Genomic DNA, 23,693 nt, shown 5'->3' on the forward strand with positions numbered 1-23,693 from the left:
GTGAAATTTTACTTGAGTGTTGTGATCTTAGTTTCCTGGATTGGCTGATACTTGGAAGCGGATCCTGCACTGGGCCCCTGTGCTCTGGCAGCATTTTAGGTTTGACCACACATAAAAGTTGTGCAGCTTTGAACCGCTGGGCCCGTGGTTCTCCCTTCCAGTTTTTCTAAGTACAGAAAGGCTCTCATTTAGTACTATGTTTCCTTTGAAAAATAACTGATCAAAACCATTTTGTAATCTTTGTATATAAATACCTCACTTTATTCAGCACCATGAAATTGGTAGATAACAAACAACCATACAAAACATAGAGTGACCCCAAATGAAAGGCATTTCCTCATTTTCCCAATGTCAAGATTTTAAAAAAGATTTTTGGCCAACTAAATACAAATTTTTAGGGGTATATGTGAAAAAGTTAAATGTCTATTAGGAGTACACATTTTAAAATGATACACGCACATATACATCGATACACCGTCATTGTTCCCCTTCCTCACATTCATGAAAAACATATTTAGAACCTTTACATGCATCTTAACAGCAGTGTTTTTGCTTTCACTTAGTCATCTGATAAGAAGAGCACAGTTTAAAATCACGTCACTAGTGGAAATTTTACCCCATGCCACACGTACCATTCACACACCATTACAACGTTTTTTATTTAAAAAAAAATTCACCCTGTATACATTTTTGACCCTGTCGTATAATCACTTACTATGTTTTTTAAAAAAATAAGTTCTAAAAGGCTTGATTACAATAATAGCCAATACCTAAAATATTTTTAAACCTCCAAGAGTACTTACTAAATCTGTGGTAAATTTCTTGTTCTCCTTTTTAAGAAAGGTTTTAGGGTGACATGTTTTCCCTATACACTGAGTTGTTCAAAATATCATGAAGGATGCTGCTACATAATATGAGAGACTCTAAGAATTTCTCTAAGGGAAATTTTGGAAAAAATATTTGTCTGATATTTGGTTATATATATTATTAGTGGCTCTTAACCATGCTAAATAAGTAATTTCACAAAAGAAATTTGAGTAGATACTCTGAATTTGAACATGAAACGGTTAAAATGTACACTTAGGTCAGTCCTCTAAGTATTACTGAAGTAACACGGTACTAGTAATACATTAGCAGTAACGGTGTTACTTTCAAGGAAAAATTTTTGTTTATCTGTTTTGTTTATTATGGTTTGGATGAAGGGAGCATTTTGTTTAAAAACCAGAAATGAAATACATTAGATGCGTTACCTGATTTTTGCAATTTAATTAGTTATTTGCAGTTACGATTATGTAAAAGGTTTGACCACTGTACTTTTTATTTATACCTATATTTTACACGTCACTTAGACATTTTTACAAGAAGGAATGCCTACTTCTGCTCGATGTGATGATTTAGAAGCCTTAAAAAAGAAGGGCTGTCATCCAGATGACATCGAAAATCCCAGAGGCTCCAAAGATATAAAGAAAAATAAAAATGTCACCAACCGTAGCAAAGGAACAGCAGAGAAGCTGCAGCCAGAAGATATTACTCAGATCCAACCCCAGCAGCTGGTTTTGCAGTTACGATCAGGTACAGAAATCTGCTTCTATGAATGCCTTTGTGTCTACTTGAGCTTTTTGACAACTTTATGTAAGTTTCTGTTGAGGGTTCATTTTCACATGTGGACTGACACTCAAACAGAAATGTTGAATACATTAACTTTTAGATATTTTTGGAGGTGTAACAATTTGTAAGACACATGTACCTGAAGTAAATGTTACCTGTGTCTAATGTAAATTCTGTTAAAGATTCAGAAAGTATTAGATTTAATGTGTTTTTAAAGATAAAAATGTCCATCTTCTGGTATAATTACATAATATAAAGACAACATTTTAATCTATTTTTTCCTTTGTTTTTGTTCAGTATTGATAAAATATTAAGGTTTTCATAAGAATCTGGAGCAGTCCTGCATCTGGGAAAAAGAAAGAAGAAACAAGCCCCCTTTCTCCTCTTCTAGTTTCCCACCCCTTCCTCTCAGAGGACTGTCCCGTGCCTGCCTGCCTCCCCACCGCCCCTTCCCCTTCTGCTCTGTCTTCAGCCTGGTGCCAGCAGCCTTCCACTTCTAGAGCTGCTCTGGCAAAGCTCTGCTGGCACCTGGAACCACCAGGCCTGGTGGACCCTCGTCAGGCCTTTTTTTTTTTAACCTTCTTGTCCAAGCGATGCCTTCGAGCTTCTTGAAATGCTCTCCTTGCGGCTTCTGTGATAACATTCCTACTTTTCTTCTTATCTCTTAACAGTGCTTTGCAGTCTCCTTTCTGTGTCTTTTTTCTTCCTTCCTCTTTGTAGTCCACTTAATTGTTGGTTTTCCTCTCATGGCTTTAAAGCCACTTGTGGGCTGTAACACAGACTTTTAAGCTCCAAACCCAGTTATCCAACTGTCAACTAGAAGTCTATATAGAGAAAATCTGCAAGTTAAAAATTTAATGACTTTTCACCCAGACCTCTTGCTTCTCGTGTATTTTCTGAGTGGATTATATCTCACGCCTCTGGTACATCTCTTCTCCTTCCTCATTGTTTCAGATCCTTATCATCTTTTTGTTAGATTTTTGCTATAGTTTCTTAACAAGTTTCTTTGTCTCTATAATCATCTTTAAAACTATTCTTCAGGTTTTCTACAGTGAAAATCAGGTTATGTTATTCACTGCATATAGTGCATCCCATTAAACAAAGAAGAGTCTTCACTTTATAACGTTAGTCTCTAGAAAGTCTGGTGTACCCTGGGGTGTATCTGCCTCACCCACCCAGTCTAGTTTACGTTGTTCTGGCTGTCTGTTTTCTTCTGTCATAGTTACCAACCCACTGTTTGCCTGTCTTGCCTGCTGTGGATGGGGAATGCTGTCTTTTTCACCATCCCCGGGGCCTGGCATTTTAAGTATTTGTGATTGAGATGAGTACACTTCCATTTATTCAGTTACCTGTGGAATGCCCAGGTTTTTGTAAAAACTATGTCGATAATACAGTTTATAGTGTATACCTTATCGATCGAATTTACTTGGTTTTGCTCGTTCGCTTTTTGATGTTGGCAAGCTAATTTTCTTCTCTAATCTCTGTTTAATTAGGGGAGCCACAGACATTTACATTAAAATTCAAGCGAGCTGAAGACTATCCCATCGATCTCTACTACCTTATGGACCTCTCCTACTCTATGAAAGACGACTTGGAGAATGTGAAAAGTCTTGGAACTGATTTGATGAATGAAATGAGGAGGATTACTTCAGACTTCCGAATTGGTAGGAATTTTGAGAAAATTAATAGTTTTCATTTGTATAAATACTGGCAGTTTTGTTCTTCACCACATGCATGTGAGATAAATAGGCCAGGTTTTAGTCTTTTCTTTTTGAGAGAACTGATACTCCTGTCACACGTCTAATAATTTTTCCGCCTCCTTGTTCCTCTGTTACTGTAGGCGATCATGTTATTTGACACACCTTACACCACATGGGTAATAAAATGCTTGCATGTTTTCACAGGAATTTATGCATTGGTTTGTTGATATATTTTATAAACATGTTGATTACAGTTTTTTTCATTACTAGTTAGTATGACCACACCTGCCTGTACAGCCTTAATCTCACATCAGACCTGGATTTTTCATACAGTGATCTCCTTTCCAAACCTAATTATCAAAACCCTTATTATTTCTTATTAAAGAAAAAGATTGACTTACAGGCGGTAATGTACTTGATTTTTTTCATGCAGTTTATCCATCCGTCCATCCATCTACCCTCCATCTGTCATCACTGTGTGTGCATTTTCCTTCACAGGGTTTGGCTCATTTGTGGAGAAAACCGTGATGCCTTACATTAGCACAACACCAGCTAAACTCAGGAACCCTTGCACAAGTGAACAGAACTGCACCAGCCCATTTAGCTATAAAAATGTGCTCAGCCTTACTGATAAAGGGGAGGTATTTAATGAACTTGTTGGTAAACAGCGCATATCTGGAAATTTGGATTCTCCAGAAGGTGGCTTTGATGCAATCATGCAAGTTGCAGTTTGTGGAGTGAGTGCATTCATTTTCTACAAAAGGATATTATTTGTATGAATTTTGAGTGTGATTTTGCTGTCAGAAGAAATTACCTTAATTACTGTAGCATACTTGACTAATCCCTAAGTTCCCTCCAACTACAAATGCTTTATAAAAGCATAGTTAATCGTTATGCCCCTATCTAAACCAGGCAGTTAGTTCATTTACACAGGGTTCTAAAAGCCAGGATGCTCACCACTTGAAACAGTGGGGCAGTTTAGCTTCAGCTGGTGCTCTAGGTGTTTAGAAGAGGCCTAGGAACCCTAGCTTTCCGGCTTCGTGCCTGAGATGGAGTTGGGGTTATCTGGGACGTCTCCAGGAGCATTAAAAGTGCTCAAATGGACTGTGTCTCAGACACCGTTTTCCTCTGGTCAGTTTTCTTCTGCTTATCATCTTTGAGAGTTATCTTCCCCATGTCTTAGTCATTCAAACAGAAAGAACTTTTTAAGTCTTAGTTTGAAAGCTATATGAGAACAGGTATTTTGAGAAGTCATATAATTGTAATTTTAATTGCAAGATTTTCAGTAGTAGTAAGCTGATCTCCATTGGACTAGTGGTTAGAATTTTATGACCCATTTACCAGGTGATGATTTTGAGGTGACCTTTTAATGATTCAGCTGAAGCTGAAACTAGAAAACATTGTGAGGTAGATAAAGTTTAAGTACCTGTCTCATTGCCCCCCCCCCCCGCTCCTTTTTCCCTAGAGTACCCCTATGCTCTAGAAGACCTTCCTTGATTCCAGATGCTTCTTAATGGTTATTTTCCAACCAATTTTTAATGTGTAACTTGATACCCAAGATGATAATATGGTATGGTGTTTAAGAGAACAGTCCTTAGACTGTTAGGAAATGGCTTCAGATGTTCCCATCACTGCTCATCTACTAGGCAATTTCCTTGCCATTCTAGAGGGCTGTTTGCTTCTCCTTAAGGGATAATAACAGATAAACCTCATAGGGTTGTTATGAAGTTTAAATACGGTAATCCATATACAGTGCCACTAAGCCCCCAGCAAATACTATTAGATTATCGTTACTCTTGATCTCTCACTGGGGTAGCTGCAATTTAAGGATAGTCTCTGCTTTGAAAGGGGAAGAGAGTGATATTCCAGGTAGTGCCCAGCCTGATGCTTGTTTTCTTTCCAGCCATTCATTTGTGATCCTGTTAGCAGCTCACTGTGGAGAGAGCATTCTCTGGGCTGCCTCTACCTGTGCCTTAGCCTTGGGATTAAAACAAACCATAGCATCTGTGGCCGCTACTCTCGGTTTTCCTCATGCTGACTGAGAGTAACTGTTCCACTTCTCTACATGAAAAAGAGACAGACATTCCACTTGGACTGCCGGCATTAAGAAACTTAATTCCTGCCTTCAAGGATTTTATAGTCTTATGAGGATATATACAGATATAATTGAGTATTTAGACAGATGTGATTATAAAATTACCATATTAGAGGATTTTACTGCTACTTTAAATTCTTTGCTGAATAAGGTGGAAAATAAAATAAATGAATAAATAAGCAGTACTGATGGGTTAGAATGGGTGGAATTAAGCAGGGCAAGTCTTTGGAGAAGGTACTTTTTTCTGTAATTAAAAAAGGAAGGCCTAATGTGGTGGCTGATAAAGGAAGTGTACGCTACGGAAGGTGGAGCAAGGATGGATGGGAATGAGACAGTGATATTTGGGCCAAGATGGATGTGGGCTGAGACATTTGCATTTACTCATTAAGCACCTACTATGTGCCAAGCACTGTGCTGCCCGCTGAAGATAAGATGAAGCACAAAACCTGATGGTGTCCCTGCCCTGCACAGAGCGAGTGTACTTTCTAATGGGGAGAGAGACATAGACTTTAAAAGATACAGTTTTTAAAAAAGAGCTGAGAGAGGTGGACAGCCAGGCAGGGTGGAGTTCTACAGTGGGGTGGGGAGTTTTATTCAGTGGTCTCTGTGCCCTCACCCGCAAGGATATTGGCATCGTGAAAAGAGAAGGTACGGAATTAGGTTGAGATATAGTGGTAGCCTACATAAAGATGAAAAGATTTATGCTGAATTGTGGGTAGTATTTTAAAATTGAAATCCTTTTCTTTTTGAGTCTTTGATTGGCTGGAGGAATGTGACACGGCTGCTGGTGTTTTCCACGGATGCTGGGTTTCACTTTGCTGGAGATGGGAAACTTGGTGGCATTGTTTTACCAAATGATGGACAGTGTCACCTGGAAAATGATGTGTACACAATGAGCCATTATTATGTAAGTGCTTAGCTCCTTACGTATTGAATGGATGCAGGTTGAGCTTAGCGTCTAATGCTAAGAGTGTTGTGGGTGACTGGCTTGTGGGTTCGTCAGGGTTTGGGGTTTTGTTATTTTGGTAAGTTGGGCCCTGACCTAATGTGCAGGAAAGCTCGTGCTGCTGTTTTGAGGCTCTGGCTTTGTGCTTGCTTCCTTCCCTGTAGATGAGGGCCCGGGGGTGAAGGGAGCTGCTGACTCCCGACTCTGCGCCTCAGCCCAGAGCTCTGTCTCCTCTCACTCGCGTACGTCAAGGGGTAGCAAGCTTGATATTATGTCTAATCAAATCATTTGTATAGTCTTAACACTCCTTGTCTTATTTATACATGATTTAAGAAAGCAGGCACCCTGCCTCTGCTGAAAATAAAGATTGGCAAATTATTCAAGGTCTGGAAGAAATCTAAACCTTGCTGAATCTTGGTCTTTTTCTTAAGTGATACGTAGATAATATAACCTTTAATTACTGGCAGTTCTTTACTTTCATTGTTCTGACATTTAATATACACAGATAATCTTGCTCTTTAAAGTCTTTTTATTATGGAAATTTAAAATTTACATACAAAGATAGAAGAGGATTAGAAACCCACTAGACAGCACCCACTTCAGCAATAATTTGTGTTGTTTCAAGCAGTCTTTTGTAAGTAATCCAGTTGATATCTGCAAATCATTATTTTCAGCAAGTATTGAAAACCTGGAGTAGATTGGATGTAATTACATACTAAATTTTATTACTTAATTTCTTAGGATTATCCTTCTATTGCTCACCTTGTCCAAAAACTAAGTGAAAATAACATTCAGACGATTTTTGCAGTTACTGAAGAATTTCAGCCCGTTTACAAGGTAAATATATACATGTGAGATCAAAAGAGGAACACATTTCTAGACCCTTTTTGTTTAGTCATTAGAGGCAAAATGATATGTCTGAATTGAAATGTGGGAAAATGTCACCAGCTAAAAAAAAAAGTGGTGTATATTAATTTTAGTTACATTGTAAAGCTAGTTGTTTTTAGGTCTGACTCCTTAAGTTTATTTAGGAAATGTATCGAGAACTGTTATTTAAAAATAAATAGTAAGTACTCAGTAGATGCTAATTAGTTGAATGAGTAGTACTTGTATTTTATGTTTTATCTTTTAATTGCAGGAACTGAAAAATTTGATCCCTAAGTCAGCAGTAGGAACATTATCTGCAAATTCTAGCAATGTAATTCAGTTGATCATCGATGCATACAATGTGAGTGCATTTTAAATAAGATCTGTTTTGGGCAATACTCTGTGGAGAATACTTTTCTCAAAAAAAGTAAAACTCCTTTCATACACAATTCGGCAAGCCCCAGAAGACAACATAAACCTTAAATTCTGCATCTGGAGGAAAAACTCATATTCTCTTACAAATGCATAATTATCTGCAGAGCAAAATGTCACAAAGGCATGTGGGGAAAATTTCTAAATTCTGTTTTAATGTTGTTAAGTAATAGGTCTCCTTGTTGGAAAGCAAGTGTGAAACAACTTATATTTAGATTTATAGGATGACCTCAGTCTTCTTTTTCCACCCCTTCTTTTTATAGATTCATCTATTTTGATGAATTGTGCCAGAAAAGCTTTTTTTTTTTTTTTTGCTAATTCTTCTCTTGACATATATTCAGGGTATATAGTTCTCTGTTTTCAAGAGGTACACACAGTCATATATGCATGTACCATAAAGTATATATGAATGTATTTACATATATTTGACTTACCATTTTAATAAGATTTATAAGATTTTTTTTCCCCCCAGATTGGAAGGAAGTTGAAATTAAAGAGGAATTTTCTCCATCTTGAGCTTTAGTTCAGAGTACTTTAGTGATACTCATTCACCGTTGGTCAATAACTGTTGTAAGTCGTCTGGAGGCCTTTGTAATATAACAGTAACCATCCTGTACTGTGTACACCACCCCAGCCTTTTGATGGGTTGAATTTTAGATATTTTCTACCTCATGCTAGGGGTTCCCAGAATTTTTTGGAAAGACCCTACTCGAAGAGAGAGGTTTTTACAGAGATTTTCTAGATTCTGGTTGTTCCCTGTCTCTCCCATAGCTGTTTTGTTCTCTGTCTTTACAGCATATCTTAATGCTTTCCCAACTCCATCCATGCAGGAGTGTGACCAGGAGAGAGCTTGCTGCTGCAGCCTTCTCCATTGGTCCTGAGCAATCTGCTGTTCTAAAAACGCAGTGCCTTGAGTCCTCCCACTTCGGGTTTTCTTTTTTTGGGGGGTGAGGGCGCAGGGCTGCAACTGCGCCTCAGCAGATTTGTTCCCAGACAGTGTAGTAGATCATTTACTTTAGTCCCTAGTGAGCTGGAAGTTGGTAGGGTCAGAGGAGAGCTGTGTTGCCACTGGGGGAGGAAAGTGTTCTGAGTTCTTAGGACTCCTCATAATTAATATCAGCCCTCTGTGCTGTATCATCATTAAAATTTCAAACTCAGTAATTAAACCATAAATACTTTTTTCAGTCATGTACATTATTTTGAAGAATTGATCCTTATTAATTAGAGCCCATTTCTCTGGGTTTTGTGTTTTCTGGTCACTCAAGATTTGGCTTCAGATATTTTATTTAAATGATACTGTTTCTTAACAGTTCATTTTACCCATTGGATTTATGCATTCAACTTATTTTATAGTAGCATTTGTTTGCCTTTCCTCTGTTTAATAGTCTTTCTTTTAGTCCTTGTCTTCAGAAGTCATTTTGGAAAACAGCAAATTACCAGAAGGAGTAACAATAAATTACAAGTCTTACTGCAAGAATGGGGTGAATGGAACAGGGGAAAATGGGAGAAAATGCTCTAATATTTCCATTGGGGATGAGGTATGTTACATAAACGTTTTCTGAAGAAAAGAAAAAACTGCTTGTTTACAGGCAATGTAGTTTATAATTTGAGAAACAGTTAAAGAAATATAATTTGGAGTGGCTTTTTGCAATTTTTTTAGTAGATTTAAATTGCTTAGTTGTTAACTTATCTTCTTGTTTTCCCTTAAGGTTCAATTTGAAATCAGCGTAACTTCAAATAAATGTCCAAATAAGAATTCTGAAACCATTAAAATTAAGCCTCTGGGCTTCACTGAAGAAGTAGAGATTATTCTTCAGTTCATCTGTGAATGTGAATGCCAGAGTGAAGGCATCCCTAGCAGTCCCAAGTGCCATGATGGCAATGGGACCTTTGAGTGTGGAGCCTGCAGGTGAGCTGGGGCTGTGGAGAGTGACGGGGTGCGGGGGGACTGCGGCTGGGACGGCTGCAGGGGCAGGCTCTGTTTGGGCGTCCAGAGAGATTCTGTCCATTGGAGCAAATAAATGATTGTTCCAGCCACTGTTGCTCACCACAAGGTCAATTTGATGATCTCGTGTGTGCTATTTATGGAAAGCTCTTCCCTGCCTTTTTTTTTTCTTAGGCAGACTGTCCTTTACTGTAAAATAAAAGCTTTTATAGCCATCTAAGATGTATATTTAACAAATGGTTAAGGTAGCATTTGGGTTTTCCTCTCATCATAGCAGTCTGAATTCTCTAGAGCTAAATAAGCTTATATAAAATAATAGTGATTGTATCTGGGAAATGGAATTAGGAAGCAGTAAAGGATGTTCACTGTGTATTACATGTACTTCTGAATCGCTGGAATAGTTTTTAAAAAACCAATATACTTTGTAAAATTGAAAAGAAAACAGTATTCTCAGAACATAGAATCTACTACTAACAAAACTATAGTCAGATTATTTTAAATTGTATTTTCATACTGTGATTACTTTTTAATTAAAAATTAAAATTGAATGTACTCTGAATAATCTTTCTCCTTAAAAGAATAGGAGGAGGGAAGAATATTTTAAAAGAGATAGGAGGAGGGAAGAATATTTTGATGCAGATGTCAGCCCCAAATGACTATGCTTTGAAGCGTTTTTAATCATGAGAAAAATAGATGGCTGTATTTTGCCATCAGTTATTAGCTTTCTATTGTAAATAACAATTAAAATGTTACATTTTTAAATTTTCCATGTCATACATATCCTGACTGAATTGTGTAGATCCATTTTTAGTAAAATATTACTTAACTGAAAGATCATCTTGAAAATGCTTTGCCTTCCTTCTTTTTGCATATTTACCAGATACAGAACTAGTGTCTTCAGTGCCTGAACACTAGGTGTTCTAAAAATATGCAGTGTGGCTGAAAAGTCTGGATCCATAGGATAAATTTATTTTTAAACAGTATGTTAGTTATATTTTCAAATGATAGGCTCAGTATGTTTTTCTTCAACTTCCATGCACCTTTTGGGGTGTGTTTATTAGATTAACAATTGGACGGTTGCTTCACCTATAATAGCAAATGTAATAAATAGCATATCATTTGAAAACATAGCACTTTTAAAAGTAAGTTTATCCTATGTTTCTAAATGTCTTGTTCACCTGTTCATTGCTAGATTGTATTTTCGTCTTGATCAAAATGGTCACTTTCCTGAAGAGGGCTTTTTCCCTGGGCCCCTGTGTAGATTCCATATGGATTTGAATGGCTCTGTGTGTGCATAGGTACACTTTTGTGCACGTCTGTGACGTGTGGCATGACATGTAATAAAATTGTAGTTTGAAGATAACGTTCATAGTCTTACTTCCTCTCCCAGTCTTTCTCACAGCATGATTTGTTACTTTCACTTATTTTTATTTTATGTGATTGAAATTTTGGACTCTGTTTAGGTGCAACGAGGGACGTGTTGGGAGACATTGTGAATGTAGCACAGATGAGGTGAACAGTGAAGATATGGACGCTTACTGCAGGAAAGAGAACAGTTCAGAAATATGTAGCAACAACGGAGAATGTGTCTGTGGACAGTGTGTGTGTCGGAAGAGGGATAATACAAACGAAATTTATTCTGGCAAATTCTGCGAGTGTGATAATTTCAACTGTGATAGATCCAATGGCTTAATTTGTGGAGGTGAGAAGGGGTCTGAAAATGGTTATAAAATGTGGTCCTATCTAATACAATAAAAAATCCTGAGAGTTTGCTTAGTGGATAAATAGAAAAAGGGCAGCATCGAGGGTCACTCCATCCCACAGACAGCCTTTCTTACATGTTATTGCTTGTTTTCCCTTTTCGGTCAATGCTCTGATTTTACATTTTTACCATTGTTACGAGAAATGATATTTTTTATTGGCAGGAAATGGTGTCTGCAAGTGTCGTGTGTGTGAATGCAACCCTAACTACACTGGCAGTGCCTGTGACTGTTCTCTGGACACTACCTCCTGCACGGCTGTGAATGGGCAAATCTGCAATGGCCGGGGCGTCTGTGAGTGTGGCGCCTGTAAGTGTACAGATCCCAAGTTCCAAGGGCCGACCTGTGAGATGTGCCAGACGTGCCTTGGAGTCTGTGCCGAGCATAAGTGAGTATTTCCGAATTGCTTGAAATGGGTGAGAACTCGCTGTCTGTTGGCCTCTGTATCAGCACACAATACAGAGAACAGCGCTAACATCAGGTTACGCTGTAAATAAACTGTCACATTGAAGCCCAGTTTTTAAATCTTAAAAATTATTTCTCAGTAGCTGGTGTTTGTCACATGATACTGAAATGTGTCGTACGAGAGTGATGGTACAATTATTTCAATCTGAGTTTGCTATGTAAGTGAATCCATGTGGTAACCTTTGTTAAATTAGCATTACCAATTGCTTAATTAACTATCTTTTGACTAAACTAAATAAAATTGAGTTTTGTCCCTTGAAGAAAGGACTACTATTGTACCAGCAACACGTTTCAAAAGTTATTTTGGCTTTAAATTGTGTATTAAATATCTGATAGGGCTAGTTTTATTTTCCTACTCTTATTTCTTTTGGAGGATTTTAGTTTGAGCTGTAATAAATCTATAATATCACTTGGGAAACTAGCATCTTTATGTTTAGTTTCCCCATCCAGAAATATGTTTCTTCGTTTATTTATATCTTCTTCTATTGCTCTTGGCTTAATGTGGTTAAATTTTGAGTCTAGCACACAAAATAATCTTTAAGCAAATATTATTTTAAATAATAAATGTAATCATTTGCATTTTAACAGGGAATGTGTTCAGTGCCGAGCCTTCAACAAAGGAGAAAAGAAAGACACGTGTGCTCAGGAATGTTCACATTTCAACATTACCAAGGTTGAAAATCGGGACAGGTTGCCCCAGCCAGGCCAGGTGGATCCCCTGTCCCATTGTAAGGAGAAGGACGTTGACGATTGCTGGTTCTACTTCACATATTCAGTGAATGGGAACAATGAGGCCACTGTTCATGTTGTAGAGACTCCAGGTAGAAATCTGATCATTTCAAAATTCTTTGCATTTTCTTTTATGTCTTTTTACTGCTTAGGGCTATTGGCAGTTGCCCTAATATCTAGGAACAGCTGCCAGCTGGACTATTATATGTCCAAGTTGGGACACTTTTAATCTCTCAAAGCTTAAACTAGTATTTAATTAATAAGTAAGGGAAAGTGAAAGCAGGTTTTAAGTTTTCTGAATGGAGAGTCTGAGGAGTAAATGTAGTAGCCCACACAGAGCCCTCAGCACGGCGCCTGGCCGTAGGCTCTCGGTAAGAGCACCATCATTATTAATGATATTTAAATATGAGTTGATTTTAGGTTTGGACACTGGGAAAGATAATTTGTTGAAGGATGTTATACAGCGTGAATTTGTTCAGCTTCTCAAAAGATGAAACATTTTTATCTTGGTTTTTCTGGGTGCTTTTAATATACTTTGGAATTTTCTACATTTGTGGTCAGATTTTTATGGGAATGTAAGTTTTAATTTCTCCTGGATAAATATTAGGAATGGATTTTGGAGGCATATAGTTAACTTCAGAAGAAACAGCCAAACTGTTTTTCTGAAGTCTCTATTGTTTTGCATATGTATTTTTCAAATATTGTCTCACAGTCTGTGCCTCCTTGTCTTTTCATTTTTTTAAGTGTTTTCTGAAGACCAGCAGCTTAAATTTTGATGAACTACGATTTACCAGGTTTTTCTTTTATAGATCTTGCTCTTTACTATTATGTCTTAGAACTCTTTGCCTAATTCAAGTTCATAAGGATTTTTCTCCTGTGTTTTCTTCTAAAAGTTTTATAGTTCTGGTTTTCCATTTAGGTCCGTAACGCACTGTGAGCTGATCTTAGTATATGGAGTGGGGTCCAGTTTTTTATATGTAGATTTCCAGTCGTTCTTGCACCATTTGTTGAAAAGGTTGACCTTTCTCCACCTTGGTTGAAAATGAGATGACCTTATATATGTGGGCCTGTTCCTGACTCTTGATTGTTTTCCATTAATCCAGGCATCTGTCCTTTAGCCAATAATACCACACTGTCTCAGTTAGTGTTGCTTCACAGCTAGTTGTGAAATCTGGTAATACAAGTTGTCCAACTTTGTTCTTTTCTGAAAGTGCTTTTGAAACACTTTCCTAGTTCTCCTACTTCTTTGTAAATTTTAGAATAAACTTGCTTGATATCTACATGTCCTGCCAGGATTTTGATTGGGATAGCATTGAGTTTATAGATCAAATTGGGGGAGGGACTTCCCTGGTGGTGCAGTGGTTAAGAATCCGCCTGCCAGTGCAGGGGACATGGGTTTGAGCCCTGGTCCAGGAAGACCCCACATGCTGCAGAGTGACTAAGCCCGTGCGCCACAACTACTGAGCCTGCGCTCTAGAGCCCTTGTGCCACAACTACTGAGCCCTCGTGCCACAACTACTGAGCCTGTGCGCCTAGAGCCCATGCTCCACAACAAGAGAAGCCAGTGCAGTGAGAAGCCCGTGCACTGCAACGAAGAGTAGCCCCTGCCCGTCGCAACTAGAGAAAGCCCACGCGCAGCAACGAAGACCCAATGCAGCCAAAAATAAAAATAAATTAATTATTTAAAAAAATTGGGGGAGAATTGACATTTTAACAATGTTGAGTCTTCTAATCCATGAACATGGAATCTCTCTCCATTTATTCAGGTCTTTTTTTCATCAGTGTTTAATAATTTTTAGCATGTAAATCTTGCACATATTTTCTTAGATTTATACATAGGTATATCATGATTTTTGGTGCTATTGTAGAAAATACCATTTTCTAAATTTCAATTTCCAAATTGTAGAAATCAATTTCTATATAATACATAGAAATACATGACTTTTCTTTATTGATCATGTACACTGGGGTCTTGTAAACCCATGTTACTTCTAGTATCTTTTTTATAGCTTCTTTGGGATAGTGTACATTCACTTACCTTGGGATTTTAATTCCTGTGTGTTTTTTTATGAGACTGCCCAGCTCTTTGTAATTTTGGCTGTACCTTCACATTCCAATCCCTTATGTGCTCATCCTTTGCTTCTTACTTTACAGAGTGCCCCACTGGTCCAGACATTATCCCAATTGTAGCAGGTGTGGTTGCTGGAATTGTTCTTATTGGCCTTGCATTGCTGCTGATTTGGAAGCTTTTAATGATTATTCATGACAGAAGGGAATTTGCCAAATTTGAAAAGGAAAAAATGAATGCCAAATGGGACACGGTAAGTTGGAAATCATGTAAAAAGCAGGGTGATTCATAAAGCAAATGTAACACTTCTAAGACTTATTAGCTCTAAAGCTGATTATTAAAGTCCTTTAAATATTTTATTCTCCCCAAAATTTATTATTCAGAAAACTTGCATTTAGTGAAAAATAGAAAACATCTTAAGTATATCCTATTAAAACAAAACAATTAAGAATGTTTCTTCTGGTTACTGTGGTCATTGTTTTTATTTCCTTAATAATTTTAATCTTAAATCTGCTCTTCTGCCTTTTTTTTCTCATGTAAAATAGAATCCTAAGTAATAGCAAGCTGTTCAGTAGAAAGCTTTTTCTGTTTTTCTTTTCCCCCAACAAAGAAACCTAAGTAGAACGCAGCCAGACTCAAAAGGCTACATACTGTATGACTCCACTTATATGACAGTCTGGAAAAGGTAAAACCCTAGAGGCAGGAATGAGATCCAGTGGTTTGCAGGGGCTGGAGCTGGGGGAAGGGGCCCGAGGGATCGTGGGATGATCTTCATTGTGGGTGTGTTTATACATTTGAGAATTCATGGAACTGTGTACTTAAAAAGGGTATTTTTATTCTCTGCGATTTTACAACTTAATAAACCTGGCTTTATAAAAATTTAGAAGCTGCAAGTGATGAAAGTTGACGCCAGCAGTTAGTGCTTTGAAGCGTGGGGTGGGGAGGCCGAGGTGGCCAAGCGTTGGCCTTCGTGTATTCATCTTTTGATACAAGAAAGCAGCGACAATCTTCACTATTGTTAAATTGTAAATGAATTTTAGTTATTTGCATTTTACTACAATTTGCTTGGGTTTTTTAAAAAAATTAATTTTGGAAGTGTAAAAATAGTAAAAATTCTCTTTCATAGTGTTTAAACACTATACATGTCAGCTTTTTTCTGATGAAGTCATTAGAAACTATTTCTTTTACTTTAGCAAGAAAATCCGATTTACAAGAGTCCTATTAATAATTTCAAGAATCCAAACTATGGACGTAAAGCTGGTCTCTAAGTTGCCGTTCGTATTTTCTTTCATTTTCTGTCTTTGCATGTGAAATTTATCCTTTCTACTGCACTGTGTGCCCTTTGTCACTATTGCTGCGTTGTTTTTTTTTTTAAGTCTGGCTTTATTTATATGGCTATACTATGGCTTTTCTTTTTGTGTGTTAATGCAGTTAATGTTTAGAGGGGCTTTGGATTAAGCTTTATGGTATAGAAGCAGCAGCTGTGTTGTAGTGAAAAGAGAATGTGCTTTGTGATCAGAGAGACCTGGGTTGAATCCCAGCTCTTCCACTTAGTAAGTAGAATGGCATTGGGTCACTTCCCAGAGCTTTAACATGGAGTCAGTAGTGATATTGTTTGGTGTGGTTGTTCTTGGCTAATGACTGTAGTGTATGATAGCAGCCTGTCAGTTATAATCCTTACTAGAGTCCTTTGCTTTAGGTAGTATTGTTATCCTTATAATAATATAACAAATCATTATATGTAAGTTTTAGGGTGAAACAATGAAAAGTGAACATGAAAACTAAAGTTCAAAATAGAATAAATGTAACCTGGTATAACATTTGTATAATATATAACTACAGTGTCATCGTTATTGATTCTAGAAATATTTTGAAAATCTTTAGTTCTTGACTGTAACTTAAAATTACTTTAAAAATCAGAACCTTTTATTTATATATATTTCTTCTTCTTAGTTATTGAATAATTCTAATACTCAAAGCTAACACTGAACTCTTTTTGAAAGGTAACAAAGACTTTAAAGAGAAAAATCCTATTATAGTTTTAAATAAAAACTTAGTTGAAAATTTCATAGTGGTAATAAAGCTTGGTTAACGTATTCTCTAAGCTAGGGTAAGCTACTTTGGTGAGTATATGCTTTACCTGGATGACAAATTTATCATTTTCTCTTTTAGCAGTAGTGGACAGGCTTCTTTCCTTGTAACTGAGTTTTCATGAAGTGCTTCTAGCATGTTTTAATATAATTATGTAAGCCCCTAAAACTCTCCGATAAAAAGATTGTGATTAGAACCAATTCTCCTGACTGGTGATCCAGAACTCTTCTTTCCTTTCCTAACTACTTTTTTTTTTTTTTTTTTTCTTTGCGGTACGTGGGCCTCTCACTGTTGTGGCCTCTCCCGTTGCGGAGCACAGGCTCCGGACGCGCAGGCTCAGCGGACATGGCTCACGGGCCCAGCCGCTCTGCGGCATGTGGGATCTTCCTGGACCGGGGCACGAACCCGTGTCCCCTTCATCAGCAGGCGGACTCTCAACCACTGCGCCACCAGGGAAGCCCTCCTAACTACTTTTATTCTTATTTCACATATTGGAAAACTGAGGCACAGAAGGGTTCAGTAACTTGGCTAAGTTCGCAGGGCTAGTTAGTGGAAGAGCTGAGATTCAAACCCAGGCCCCTGGGCTCCAGGATCCAGGTTCTTAACCACTACCTTATATTAGTAGCAATCAGTGTCTGTCTTCGGGAGACGCTGTTACCTGGTTAGGAAGAGGGAGATCACTCTTTACAAAAAATGACACTTTTTGGTATTTCTGCTTAACTTAATGGTGTTAGTGTTATTCTAGCACTACTGTGTTGGGCAGACATTGTAACTGGGAGATCACTTTGTTACCTAGAAACCAACACTGCAGATTTGCTTATTTACTCTGCTGAGAAGTGTGCTTATAAAATAATAACAAGATCTTAAAGTACAGGAATGTTTAATATTTTTAAGAGATACAGGAAGTACTGATAACATTAGAAACCATTACTTGCAAGATTTTTCTTTTATTTCTAAGCAGATTTTAAGACTTTTGAAATGGCAAAGTTAAATTTGATGGCAGAAAATTATTGTCAGGTTCATATATGTGTAGTTTGGTACGTCTTCCTGTTAGTATGAGATTTGATGCATTCTTTTCTTTCTCACTTAATGCTTTACAGAAAGTTAGTTTTAGAAGGAAACTGATTTGCTGGGATCCCTTTCCCTCCCTCCCTCCCTCCCTGTCAAAAACAATCAAATATTGACTCTTTCATGTGGTTACTTCTTATATGAGAAAAGTTTCTGTATCTCCTATTGAAAGGTGAAATTTTCACCTTTGCTGTCTGTTAAATTGTGCTTTGAAGGAAATTATCAACAATTAATAGTGAAACTTAATGTTTTCATTGTTAAGTCAGTTTTTGGCTACAGTATTACTTCTTCAGTCAAAATAAGCATTTTGAGCAATTCAAGATGCGAAAGTTTTGTAAAAATTTATTCATTAGTGAAATCCAGGCAAATTAATGGCTACAGGTTATTTTGAGATGTTTTCTCAAGAAAAATTAAAGTAGAAATAATAGAAATTAATGAATGAGCATTAAGAAATTAAAACAAATCATGGCTTATAAAGCACTTTTCCAATATGGGACCAAGGTTGCCAGTCAATTGTATCATTAACATATTTCAAATAATAGGCACTCTGATTATTTCAGCACATAAGACTACTCATGTAGGTACATTAAAAAAATCAGATTATCAGCTTTGTAATTGTTAAAGCTGTTAAGCACATTAAATGTGGGCTGCTAATCCCCCACGGTTGTGCACTGCATTTCTAACACACCACAGAAATGATGCTGTCACCATGTCCGCCCTTCCAGAGGGAGCACAGGATGACATTTACTGAGATCAGAGGACGTCACTGCTGAACATAACCCTGCTCTCTTGATTTAAATAGGCTTTGCTTTTTGTTGGGATGGGGAGGGGTTGCACTCTGAACGTGGGAACTAATCTGCATTATTTTAGCTTACCTTCGTTTAAGGTGATGCCCAATGCAGATAATTTAATTTTACCTCTAACCTTGCATGTTAAAATTTTGTTTGGATGGACTTTGAAATAATAAGTATAAATGTTTGTGTATATGAAAAGGCAAACTTTTCTCCAAAGGTAAGTTCTGCCGTGTAAATCGTACTTTGGATTCATCTATAACTTAGGTGTTTTTTTCTTTCGTTTTTTTTTTTGTTGTTGTTCTCCATTTTTTGTTGTTGTTGTTACCTCCCTTATAAGTATTAAACATTAGATTTATCTAATGCATTAGTTTAAAGAAACAATTAAATGGTAATTTATTTTCCTAGCATATTTGAAAGAATGGGCAGTCCTAGCTTCATATAATAGGAAGGTGGAAATAAAGAATGTAACTTACTTGTACTGATCACTCATTAGCAATGTAGTTGCCGGGATCCAGACTCCGGTCTCCATTATGAAATGTCTGCTACAATGTCTGTATAATCATATTTTAGCTCTAGTTGGGATGAGAGCTCAGAGTTTGATATCCTATGTGATTTTTTATCATCCAGATTATATGATGTTTGTCTCTGAGGGATCCTGAGTTCCTCCATGTTTCAGAAATGACTGGTCAAATTGTGTTTTGTGGGGTGGGGCTAAGGCACTTTGGCACGATTCAGTCGGTATCCAGGCTCACTGCTAAGCTGAAGTCATAGTGGTTTATTTGGTGTCTCTCAAGACCCAGCCCTTATATGTTGCATTTTCCCTCAGTGATTTCCTGTCTGCAAGATAAATTCAGTCTTTTTAGCATGGCACACAGGACCTTTCGTGATCTGGCACTGTCTTCTTTCTTGTCTCCTTTCCCTTCCCCACTCCTCAAAACATACACATGCACCCTTTAAAAACTTCTGAACTATGTATATTTCTACCTAACTGTGCCATTCTTTCCCCAACACCTTGACTGCATGTGTATGTGTGTCTGTATACCTTTCAGTGTTTTATCTACAGTCAGTTTCATTTTGACAATATCCCTGATCTTCTCAGAGTCAATCCCTTTTTTCTTATACTGTTCCCTTTTTATGTACATAATTCTCTTTTGTACTGTTTCAGAGCGCCTTAATTTTATCTTCATGTTTGTCATCCACCAAACTGTACCCTCCTAGGAGGCAGAAATTGTGGCAATGGAAACTATATCCAAATATAACCTGCAGTCAAGTGTGAATAAAATTTAAAAGCAAAAATTACTGTTTAGATGCCTTCTATATTTTTTGAAATCACCTCAAATGGTTCTATAGTAAGATATAAAACTAAACAGCATTTCAAAATCTTAATTTTTGCCTAAAATTTAAATGTTTTAAGTTTTTCTTTAATATTTGTTTCCTTTGTGCTCACTGTTATTTCCTCTGAGATAGGAATATTTGGCCATATTTCTCACTTGACTTTCAAGCGGGAGAAAGAATGCTGTAGCAGATATTTAAATGTATCACTTAGCATAAGAGAATTTTTTAAGAAAATGATAGCATGGGGATGTATGTTATCTTCCTGTGTCAGTAAAGTTTTGGATATTGAAAAATCTCTTGTGTTTATGGCTCGGAGTCATTTACTGGGCTTGATTTCAGTACTCTTTAGTAAAATACAGAATTAACAATAAAATAAAATATTTCATCAGTACGATATTGAAGAATAGCAATTATTTCATGAAGAATGGAAATTATTTTTGTCTAAGCAAATGCGGCAATGTGATGCCTTGGTGGAGGTACTGTGCTCGCAGTGACACTGTGACAGTCTTACCCCAGAACTCTCCACAACTTTTGTGGCAGAGCCTCAGAAGAATATCTCCCTCACAGAGGTGAAAAGCCAAGGAGTCTTCATTATCAAGCACCTTTGTGCACAGTAAAGGGTTAAGAATCAGGCAGTTGATGGCAGAAGAATTCCTTAAGTTCAAAATTAGTTTCAAGACAGCCATTCAAAACCAGTTTAAAAGAGAGAAGCCGTTAACAGCATGCCCTCCAGTGGAGGAATGGGTCAGAAAGGAAATAATGCCAGATGACAGGGGTACCTTTAGACTTGTAGGGCAAAGCTTTCATTTTCAAATTTTGTGTAAACTTTTTAATGCCTTTTAAAAAATTCAGTGTGATGCCTGGACAGATAAAATGGAAATGACTTATGAAAACGATCTTTACTTTTAATATTGTCTTATAAATAATGTTACATGACTTCAGTAGAGTGGCTGATAACTTTTCTCTTTTTTTTAGGGTGAAAATCCTATTTATAAGAGTGCTGTGACAACTGTTGTCAATCCGAAGTATGAGGGAAAATGAGCGCTGCCAGTGCGTATCCACAACACTGAGTGCAAAGTAGTAATTCCACACCCACAGTAAGGTAGTTTCAGGGCAGTGTTGCTGTGGTTCTCTCTTGGGCAGGTTCTGAAAATGTACAATATGTATAATTTGAAAATTTTTTTATTATTTTGAAAATAATGTTATAATCAATGCCAGGGACTGACAGAAGACTTGAGACAGGATGGTTATCCTTATCATCTAAGGTTGCATTGTGCCTTTTGACCTTTTCCTCCTGGACTGTTGAAATCCAGCTCTTAGTGGATTAAGCGATATTTCTAGAGTGATTGAAAGGGCAGTAGTTAAAGTAATGAGTATGATGAGAGTTTCTCTTAATCAAGTATTAAAACTGATTTCTTGCTTTGCAGATATGTCACTTTTCAGTTATACAGAATCCAAAGTGAATGTCCTTCTAGCTAGTTTAGAATTGTTTTAAATTTGTTATTTTCCTTATTAGACATGACTGATAACATGATGTATCTGAAAGATGAGTATGTTGGGAGTTGCTTGTGTAAAATAATGAAATGTTTGATCTACAAAGGCCATGGGAAAAGTCAGAGAGTTAGGAAGGGAAAACATAGCTTTAAAACCTGTGTGCCATTTCAAGAGTTACTTAATCTTGGTAACTTTTATGCCTTCTGTTTTTAAATCCAAGCCTTGTTTAAAAGTATTGGGGAATTTTCTGCAAAAAAAAAGTCCTTGATTTATATAAAGGCCTTAATTTACATAGTATTTGCTGAATTGGGGACCTCTGGGTGAATTTATTTTATTTTATTCATTTTATTTTGTTTAAAGCCTGGTGCTTTTTATCACCTCTTCTAATCTTTTAATGTATTTGTTTGCAATTTTGGGTAAGACTTTTGTTATCAGTACTTTTTCATTGATGTTTTAGCTGTACATTTGCCTTTTTAATGACCATGTGAAATTGTACTATGGTTTATGCAACAGCCATCAGTTAAGCAATTCTTAATTTCAATTAGTGATGTAACAGACAACTGTATATTTACTTCTCACTGTTTGAATTTCCTGTTTGGTTTCATACTAGCCACATTCTATTTTAAGTGCCTTTTAATTTTAACAGTTCACTTTTTACAATGCTATTTACTGAAGTTATTTATTAAATAAAAATGCCTAAAATATTTAAATTGGATGTTTGGGTTTTATATATTTTGTCAGTTTGTGTGCCTAAAATTTTTATAGCTTAAAGAGATTGACAGAAAATTCCTGGTCATTGGGTATTTTACTTAGACTAAAAGAGAGAAGGAAAGAAGGAAGGGAAGGAGGGAGAGAGATGGTAAAACAAAATTTCAGACTGTCTCTGGGCTCTCCATACAGTATTGGCTAAATCCCCTTCTCTCCCCACCCTTCTCTTACCTCCCTAGGAGATAGGTTTCATCCCTGTATTAAGCAGAATTAACTCTTTATGAACATCCTCTTAGAGCTATTAACTAGAAGCTGGAAATTATATCATTTTATTTAAGATATAGACAGGGAATTGTTACGTTTCTGATAAGTTTCTGTTTTCATTTGGCTTTGGTTTATTTATGTTAGAAAGTATATGTATCCATAAAAAATACTTGTGTGAAGCTTATTGAAAGAAATACATCCCTTCCTGGAGCAATACAATAAGTGTCAGAGATTTGGGGAGAGGACTGTGCTAAAAGTTTCAACTTTACCAGCCTCTCACATTTGCAGTGCCCTCCCATTTAAAAAAATGGGTATCTTTTTTACCTGTTCCACTTAAATGTATTTCCTGGCTTAGACTAAATCATCTTTCAGTTGAGAATTATACATCTTTATGAGGAAAATTACCTCTTTCATGAACTATCCATTTCACCTGTTTCATTTTCCATTCCCACCACCCACACTGCCGCTTGGTTCAACGCATTTCCTTACACCTGAGGCATAACCCGATGAACTGAATACCATATTTCTGCTCCACCAGTTTACTTTTATAATGAGATTTTTTTATAAATAGGAACAGAGCCTATTTTCTGTTATATTCAATACATGATTCTTTTTCCTGGCATATGTTTTTGATGCTGAAATATGGTGAATTTTTAATTTTATATTATAATTTATAAACAGATTTTCTGACTATAGAAATCCTTTTATTTGGAAGCTGGAGAAATTGTATAGAATTTATTTCTCATGCTGACCATAACAGCATTGGCATTTGAATAATTTTAGGCTTAAAACTGGCAGGTTCAAAACACAGTCAAAGAGATTGATAATTAGCTTTGAAACCACATAGAACTTTGTCACTAAAATATTTTTTATTTTCCTAGCAAATAGTACATTTTGACCTCCAGTGAAGTACTTTCCAAAAGTTAATGAGTCCTGAAAGAAAATAACAGTTGTAAATTTTTTTTTCATTCAAACTCCTTATTTTGAAAATTTATGAAATGTTAGGTATCATGCCTAAGTGTCAATAGTGGCATATTTTGCAGTGATTCTCTGACATTTTACAAAGTTTTCTTACTCTTTTGCAGAGGATAAAACTTCATAAATTCTTTGATAAACACGCCCAGATAAGACCCTGAGCCACAAGAACACTTCATCATACTAGTTAAAAAGCACTGTGGTCAACTTCTGATTTTGGAATTGTCTTTTTCCCACTCCTCTGTTGCTTACTAGAGTTTGAGAGGTAACCTTACTGAATAGAGGCCATTTGTCTTTGTTTTTTTGCCTGTGTCCTTGAAAACTTAAGTTATTTCTGACCTAATAAGTT

General features: G+C 36.7%; 1 protein-coding gene across 1 annotated transcript in view; it reads left to right on the forward strand.

Moving 5' to 3' along the window:
- ITGB1 (integrin subunit beta 1) overlaps nucleotides 1-22,990 on the forward strand; it is a 168,737-nt gene extending 145,747 nt beyond the window's left edge. Inside the window, exons 5-17 of the mRNA XM_082847620.1 lie at nucleotides 1,350-1,572; nucleotides 3,102-3,272; nucleotides 3,807-4,045; nucleotides 6,155-6,310; nucleotides 7,091-7,186; nucleotides 7,488-7,577; nucleotides 9,046-9,186; nucleotides 9,358-9,557; nucleotides 11,057-11,295; nucleotides 11,519-11,741; nucleotides 12,407-12,639; nucleotides 14,702-14,868; nucleotides 20,879-22,990. Coding sequence (XP_082703746.1) covers nucleotides 1,350-1,572; nucleotides 3,102-3,272; nucleotides 3,807-4,045; nucleotides 6,155-6,310; nucleotides 7,091-7,186; nucleotides 7,488-7,577; nucleotides 9,046-9,186; nucleotides 9,358-9,557; nucleotides 11,057-11,295; nucleotides 11,519-11,741; nucleotides 12,407-12,639; nucleotides 14,702-14,868; nucleotides 20,879-20,944 — 2,244 coding nt within the window. The 3' untranslated portion in view covers nucleotides 20,945-22,990. The remainder of the gene's footprint in view (nucleotides 1-1,349; nucleotides 1,573-3,101; nucleotides 3,273-3,806; nucleotides 4,046-6,154; nucleotides 6,311-7,090; nucleotides 7,187-7,487; nucleotides 7,578-9,045; nucleotides 9,187-9,357; nucleotides 9,558-11,056; nucleotides 11,296-11,518; nucleotides 11,742-12,406; nucleotides 12,640-14,701; nucleotides 14,869-20,878) is intronic.
- The last annotated feature ends 703 nt before the right edge of the window (nucleotides 22,991-23,693 follow it).

The sequence above is a fragment of the Leucopleurus acutus genome, assembly GCF_964270905.1.
Source record: "Leucopleurus acutus genome assembly, chromosome: 1".
Taxonomy (NCBI): Eukaryota; Metazoa; Chordata; class Mammalia; order Artiodactyla; family Delphinidae; genus Leucopleurus; species Leucopleurus acutus.